Below are 7,528 nucleotides of genomic sequence, written 5' to 3'. Positions count from 1 at the left end.
GATGGTTGGATGGCTTCACTGACTCGATGGACATGAGTTTGAGCAAGCTTCAGGAGTAGGTGATGGACAGGGAAGCCTGGAGTGCTTGAGTCCATGGAGTTGCAAAGAGTTGGATATGACTGAGGGACTGAACTGAATGATAAAATTGAGAACTCATGAAATCATCTGAAAAGTGCAAACCTGAATATACCAATATGGTGCAAATTAGAGTGTATTGATGGTAAGTGTAGGACGTGATTGAAAAGCTATGTTGTGTGTGCATGGTTAGTTTCTCAGTCATGTCTAACTTTTTGCAACCCCATGAACTGTAGCCTGCCAGGCTCCTCTGTCCATGGTGTTTTTCAAGCAAGTATCCTAGAGTGGGTAGTCATTGCTTTCTCCAGGGGATTTTCCCAACCCAGGGGTTAAACCTGAGTCTCCTGCTTTGCAGACAGATTCTCTACCATCTGAGCCATCAAAGCAGCTAGAAAAGGTACACTAGGACCATGTTATTTACCAGGTTATCTTGAATCTTGTAAAGCTTGTTGAATATATATGCCTAAGTCAGTTTCCTTAAGAATTTGATTTGTGAGCTCTGGGAAAATTGGATATTTATGTTATGATCAGTCAAGTAGTGTAACACTGTTAAATAGGAATTCCCCTGTTGCCATTGTAGTATGGTTCACATTATTTGAAATCTGAAAGAAAAAGTGTCATTTCTTTAATATTGTTGAAAACTGAAATCCAGAGTTAAATTTTGCCTAATAGCACCAGCATTAAATGGGGAACAATAGAGAATATGAGTTCTTAAAAAAAAAAAAAAAAGTGACATCATCTTTCACTATAAACATCAGCTTTCTCCATAGAACCTTCCTCAGAGCCCCCAGTACCTCCTTGTTCCTCAGGCTGTAGATAAGAGGGTTGAGCGTGGGGGTGATAATAACATCAAACACAAAGAGACACTGGTCCACATCTGCAGAGAGAAAGGAACCTGGGGTCATGTAGATGGTCATAGCTGGACCGAAGTAGAGGCTCACTACACTGAGGTGGGAAGAGCAGGTGGCCAGAGCTTTGTGTCTGCCCTCACGGGAGTTCATATGGAGGACAGTGAGAAAGATGAGGATGTAGGAGGTCAAGATGAGTCCAAAAGGTATGAGGAGGAAAACAATGCCAAATGCCAACACCACCTTCTCGTAGGTTGAGGTATCCTCACAAGAGAGCTTCAGAAGGTCCATAACCTCACAGAAGAAATGGTGAACCTCCCTGGAGTCACAAGTAGAGAAATTCATGGTATAAATTGTGTGCATAAGGGAGATGAGCATACCCCCAACCCATGAACCAATGGCCATTTGCAAACAGACTCTGGGGGTCATGATGACTGGGTATCTGAGAGGGCTGCAGATGGCCAGATAGCGGTCAAAGGCCATGAGTGTCAGGAGAACACACTCAGCCACTCCTAGCATCAGGTAAAGAAAGAGTTGGGCTACACAGCCAATGCGAGAGATGAAACTCGGTCCAGAGAAGAAATCAGTGACCATCTTGGGGACAGTGATGGAGATTAAGGTGAGGTCCATGAGGGAGAGCTGGCTGAGCAGGAAGTACATGGGAGTGTGGAGGTGGGCATCACCCCAGATCAGTAGGGCCAAGACTGAGTTTCCAGTGATGGCTACCACAAGAATGAAGAGGATGATGGCTATAAGGAGGCCAGGATGCCTGGAGTCTGAGAAGAGGCCCAGGAGAATGAAATCAGTAAAGGAGGATTCGTTTCCTTGCTGCATGTCTTAGTTGACTGGTTTCATCTGGAGGATCAGAAGAGAAAAACACCGACAATGAGACTGCTCTTCTCATGTAAATACACCACTGACTTTTATCTTTTCCTGAAAATCAAGTATTTATGAAGTGAATTCAAGTGGGCTCGCAAAGAGTCGGACACGACTGAGCGACTGAACTGAACTGAACTGAATGTATTTAAATGCCAGAAAGATTAATGGTTTGGCCTCTATTGCTGTTTAAAAATACTATCTAGCAAGCCATCTGACAGGATAGACAACATAAATGAAGACTGTATCTTTTGGTCATATTGTTTAGCATTGTTTGGCACATTGTTGCTATAATTCCACAAGGATTGCAAGTGAGATTTTCATACAGTATGAAAATTCCCATACAACTTGGTGGTGTGATATACAGAGAATATCCAGACATCTTCCAAAGTGGTTTGTAATGCACAACTGATGGGGTCTGGTATCTCTGCTGATTTACTGCATATACACTGACCTAAGTCTAGATTTGTCCTTAAAGGACTCATAGATCACTAAGCAGATGACCTAATCTGTCATGGGGAGGAAGTTTTATAGCTCAAGTCATTGAGATTCTTCTAGAATCCTTGAGATTGACTTACACTGGCTTTCATAATACTTATGATGCTTAGGTAATGCAAACTGTTTAGAGGGATACTGGCATTGCTTTTTCATGATTTCCCTGTCATATTAATTTTCTCATACAATAGTATATACCCATTTGAGCAAGTGCTTTCATAGCTTTCTGTATTATTTAATCTAAAATATTAGCTTTATCTCTTTGTTATTGGCATTCGTGCCATCTCATTATCGATGAGGATAAGGCACAGAAAAAAGTAGAGAAAGAGTTATGGCTAAGAACTGTATTAATATAAAATAGGGAAAAATGTGTTCATAGACCTTTAACAGCAATTTCTTATTCTTTTTTTTACTTTGTTTTTTTTTAAAGTATGGCTCATCACCATTTTTAAAAAATTTAATTTATTGGAGGCTAATTACTTTACAATATTGTAGTAGTTTTTGCCATACATCATCACCATTTTTAACTCACTACAATTATACATCCTACTACTAGAAAATAATCATGAAATGAGTAGAATTGTTTAACTCAATATTATGGATATTATATTTACATGGTAGCAAATGTAGGTAAAATTATGATTATTCATCTTTAGCTATCCCATAAATATGGTATTAGAGTTTCATTTGTCAGCTTTTTATCTGATCACTTTGGAATAACATAACTGTAGGAATTACATTGAACACAAATTTTCCAAACAGCACTCTGTAAGACATTTTATGAAATAGGTTGGTGAAACTTTGTATACTGTATCTCCCCCTAGGAAGCACTTATTAGCATATTAAAGATTGGAAATTCTTACATTAATAAATAAGTCTCTTTAGTTTTTTTTGTTTGTTTGTTTTTATGAAAACAGGTATTATAGAACAATGTCTAAAAATTAATTAAAGGCTTAAACAACAACAAAAAACATAATTCCACACACTGACATTGACTTTGTAGCATGAAAATTCTTAGCCTGAACAGGCAAGTTTGTTCTTGATGAATTAACATATAATAAATTCTCATGACATGATTCCAGAATATATGTATGAACTGACTTGACATGTTTATAAACATAAGGGCAATTTTAACACTGGTATTAGTTTTCATGAGTTCAATTCAAGGTTAGTGACTGGAGAGTTATATTAGAAAAAAAATCTGAGATAAAATATTCTTTAGGAAGCTACCACATACCTATGTACATTTGAAGACCAAGGGTTAAAAGTCCACTCTTGATGAACACTGCTAAGCAAAGGATGTATAACATCCATCACACGTCTGTTCAAAAACAGCATGTTTCCAAAAGTATACGTTTCTTTATAAATAAACATTACGGCCCTAATAACTACAGAGGAACTGACAGAGTGAGTTCCAAAGTATGCTCTCATCCCTGAGCCATATCCTAAGGCCTCCACTTTAATCTTGGGGCTTTAAGAACATCTTCTTTGCTTTAATTGGTTTTATGTCTCCATTTTCATCTTCTTCGTAAATGGCACGGTCTCTTTTCTTGGCAAACTTTTTCCCAATTGTCCCCACCAAGGTCTCATATCTTCTAGCCATTTCTTCATCTGACACATCGAGCTCCACTGTTTGCTCTCCAACTTCTTCTGCTTTGTTCTTAGCGTTCATCTGAAGCATTAATTTCTCAACCTCAGGATTAAATCCTCCGAATGACATTCTTCCATAGAGAAGATCTTCACACAACAAGAAACTCTGCTCTTCTATAACGAAACTCTCTTTCTCTTTCAGCTCAGGCAAATCCAAGTACCAGTGCTCTTCACTAATGATTTTCTTTTCTTCCTCTTCTAGTTGTTTCTTGGTTTCTGAGTCCAGTCCCCTTTGCATGAACTTCATGCGCAGCAAGTTCTTGGACAACTAATCTCTTTAGTTTTTTAATACAGAAGTTCTATGGTTTGACACTGAACTTTTTTTTCAATTACACTTATTAGAGCTCCCTAGTCTCATTGATTAGTGAACTACTATTTTGGAAAATGAATGACACTTAAAGACTATAGCATTTGACAAAGATTTTTTCCCTACAAATTCTAAACTATAGCATAGTTTTAATTTTGACATAATTTTGAAGGTTTTTGTTTTTTATGTTCTTCCTGTTTGACCTTGGAGAGGAAAATCCAACTTTCATTAGAAAAATGAGCAATAAGCAGTAAATAAATAGCACAAACAGAAATCACATGTATAAGTTATTTTTGTTAGTGTAAAAAGTATTTTAGCTCATTTGCCTTAAAATATAAATAAAAAAATTATTTCAGTTGTCTTGGTATTATCAGAAGCACAACAATTATTCAGTGAGTAAAAATAAATAACTTAGATTCCTATTACTGCCTAGTTATGTAGAAAGGTGTTAAGAGGAGAATGTGGTGGAGAGGTGGGATGGGAAGAGGGGTGGGATTAAGAGGAAGGAGACATATGTATATTTATGGCTGATTCACATTGTTATATGGCAGAAACCAACACAATACTGTAAAGCAATTATCCTCCAATTAAAAATAAATGGTATCACTAGTGGTAAAGAATCTGCCTGCCAATGCAAGAGACATGAGGGGATCAGATTTGATCCCTGGGTCAGGAAGATCCCCTGGAGTAGGAAATAGCACCCCACTCCAGTGTTTTTACCTGGAAAATTCTATGGACAGAGGAGACTTGAAAGCTAAAGTCCGTGGGACTGCAAAGAGTTAGACACAACAGCAACTGGACATCAGGTTCCAAAAAAAAAAAAGAAGAAGAAGAGAAGGTGGGATAAGGGAGAAATCTCGGAAGTGGAGAGATATGATGGCATCACAGAATGACAAGTAATGGCTTGTGATGGAAGGCGTGCCCCTTCCTTCCACCCTCTCCTGCCCATCATTTCCATGCCGTGTCTGCCTGACCATTCTATTGAAAGCATATCACTTGCTTCCTTTATTCCTTCATATTCATTGTCACCATCTGAAATCTTAATATTATTTGCATGTTTGTCTACTGTTTTGTTTCCCGCATGAAAATATGGGGTTTTTGTAGGGCAAAGAATTTGTTTACTACTGTTTCCTCAGTAAAGTACCTGGCAGATAGCAGGAACTCAAGTGAAGTTTATGGGGCAATTGAATAAAAAGATACACAGAAGTGTGAAAAGCACCTATATATAGAGAGAGAGTAGAAAAAGCAGAGATAGAGACCAGAGTTTCTAGCAGAGTATCATGTGATGTAAACTGCTCTATCACATGTCCCTACTTCTGACTTTAATGTTCTACTCCCAAGGTACTCTTTACCTGTTGGCACTGCCCACTGATTTTCCAAAAACCAAGTTGGCCTCTGTCTTCAGCTTCTCAGCCTCCATCCTCTGTGCACAACTGATGTCCTATGGCCGCTCAACAAGGAGTGGAGTGGAGCTGGCTTTGGATTGAAGGTAGGTGGCCTGTGCAAAGTCATAATGGACACTATGAGTTTTCCAACTCTGGATATGGCTTTCACACACATATTTCTAAGCCTGAAGGTTGAAAAGGTGATTTTGCTACGTGATACCATTGTTTTGAGATAAGGAAATGAACTGAGTTTACCTCACAGAAGAGCAGCTGGGGAGAGGATACTATGTAGCTCTGGCCTCATACATAAGAGGCCTTCATGATTATATCTTGAATTTACAAATTCAAGCATGAATTTGGGTGTACATTGTTGAATCTGTAAATCTGCAACCAATATTTTAAATAATTGTCATGTGAATCAAATAATAAGTTACTTAAAAAAAAATACTTGGCTTGGCTAGAATTTCATTCCAAAGCCTAGAATACAAGGAAGTGTTAAACAATATCTCTGGGAAACAAGGATTTCATCTATGATTAAAACACAAAGATTTTAGCTATTTTCTTTAAACTGACTAGTTACTAACTAACTAGTAGCTGATAAGTTTAGTGCCATTATAATCTACGTACATGTAAATAGAAGTGTTCTATGAAACTATCCGACACAGGGTCTGACCATTCACTGAATTCTCATGCAGCTACTCAACTCTCCAGGAGGGTTTTGCTTCAAGTTTCTCTTGAAGCACTTCGAAGGTATTACCTCATATAGAGCATCACAAATTATTTCTCATCCTGGGTCTCTTCACATAAGCTGAAGACAATGACTTCTTTCTCCATTGTGGGTTGACTTGTTATCATGTGTGTGGTCATCCTTGTTACCTCCTACGGATTCTTGATTCTACTGTATCTTGCCTTGTACTGTGCAGCTCATCAAGCCAGACATTAGGCTCTTTATGTGTAGAGTAAAGTCTTATAACAGAAGATCTTGGTGAAGCCAGTACTTCAGGCTCACAACGTCAAGCTCCAGTGTCTCTCTGGTAGCCCACAAAGGAGAGATTAAATACCTCTGTGGTATTAAATAGCCCTGTGGTCACGAGAGACACTATGAACTACGGAGTATGTTATCTCAGTCCAGCCCTGGTAGATAATTAGATCAGGTACCAGGGGGCAGAGCCAAATTCTTCTGGGAACAAAGTCACCCTCAGGCTTCTGCTCATCAGGATGTTGGTTAAACAGAAAGGTGAGATTTAAACCCTAATTCACGTTTTTCTACCTTTGTGACCTGGGCAGTTTACATCGTCTCCCTCCCGTATGTTTCCTCATCCTTAAGCTGGCAATAACAATAGACCTTTCTCATAGAGTTGTCCTAAGTGTTAAATGAAATAAGGCTTATGAACAGTATATCCCACTTGGTCTTTATTTCTATTGAGATGAATTTTTGGAAGTCAAGTATATCACAAAATAGCTAATATTGATTTTACCTGAATTAACTGTAATGGATGATTTTGATGTGTGGAAGTTAACAAAAAATGTCACCCCAGTTCATATACTGAGGCATAATAAAATCAGATTGAAAACTTTGTGGCTTAGTTAACATGGAAGAGGAGGCTGCATTTTGAGAGAGGAGAGTTTAACTGACAGGTGTTGGGTGGGTGGGGTTTTTTTAGAGGGAAAGAAAATTGCTTTACACTATTGTGTAAATGTTGCCAGGCATCAATGTGAATTAATAATAATTGTATATGTGTCCTTTCATGAACCTTTCTCAAATAAGCCTTCCTACCATCACCATTCCACCACTCTAGGTCATTGAAGAGTGCCAGACTTGGCTCTCTGTGTTGTATAGCAGCTTCTAGCTAGTTATCTATTTTACACATGATAATGTATATATGTCAATG

At 38.2% G+C, this 7,528-nt stretch overlaps 2 protein-coding genes across 2 annotated transcripts; both read right to left on the bottom strand.

Moving 5' to 3' along the window:
- Nucleotides 1-734: 734 nt before the first annotated feature.
- Nucleotides 735-2,092, bottom strand: LOC122439976 (olfactory receptor 2T29-like). The gene has a single exon (XM_043465633.1). It carries the CDS (start codon nucleotides 1,755-1,757, stop codon nucleotides 756-758), a length of 1,002 nt encoding a protein of 333 aa, XP_043321568.1. The 5' UTR covers nucleotides 1,758-2,092; the 3' UTR covers nucleotides 735-755.
- A 1,260-nt stretch (nucleotides 2,093-3,352) lies between these two features.
- On the bottom strand, nucleotides 3,353-5,686 carry LOC122439980 (M-phase phosphoprotein 6-like). The gene is made up of 2 exons (XM_043465637.1): nucleotides 5,645-5,686; nucleotides 3,353-4,212 (listed from the first exon to the last, which is right to left on the bottom strand). Exons 1-2 carry the CDS (start codon nucleotides 5,669-5,671, stop codon nucleotides 3,754-3,756), a joined length of 486 nt encoding a protein of 161 aa, XP_043321572.1. The 5' UTR covers nucleotides 5,672-5,686; the 3' UTR covers nucleotides 3,353-3,753.
- Between the last annotated feature and the right edge of the window lie 1,842 nt (nucleotides 5,687-7,528).

This window comes from Cervus canadensis, chromosome 4 (genome assembly GCF_019320065.1).
Source record: "Cervus canadensis isolate Bull #8, Minnesota chromosome 4, ASM1932006v1, whole genome shotgun sequence".
Classification (NCBI taxonomy): Eukaryota; Metazoa; Chordata; class Mammalia; order Artiodactyla; family Cervidae; genus Cervus; species Cervus canadensis.
This window is presented reverse-complemented; position numbering and strand designations above follow the sequence as displayed.

Excerpts from the sequence above, each read along its gene's own strand:
- LOC122439980 (XM_043465637.1), bottom strand. The coding sequence starts at position 5,671 with ATGGAGGCTGAGAAGCTGAAGACAGAG. Across the intron at positions 4,213-5,644 it reads CTGAGAAGCTGAAGACAGAG|TTGTCCAAGAACTTGCTGCG; the intron begins GCCAACTTGGTT and ends TAAAGAGATTAG.
- LOC122439976 (XM_043465633.1), bottom strand. The coding sequence starts at position 1,757 with ATGCAGCAAGGAAACGAATCCTCCTTTACTGATTTCATTCTCCTGGGC.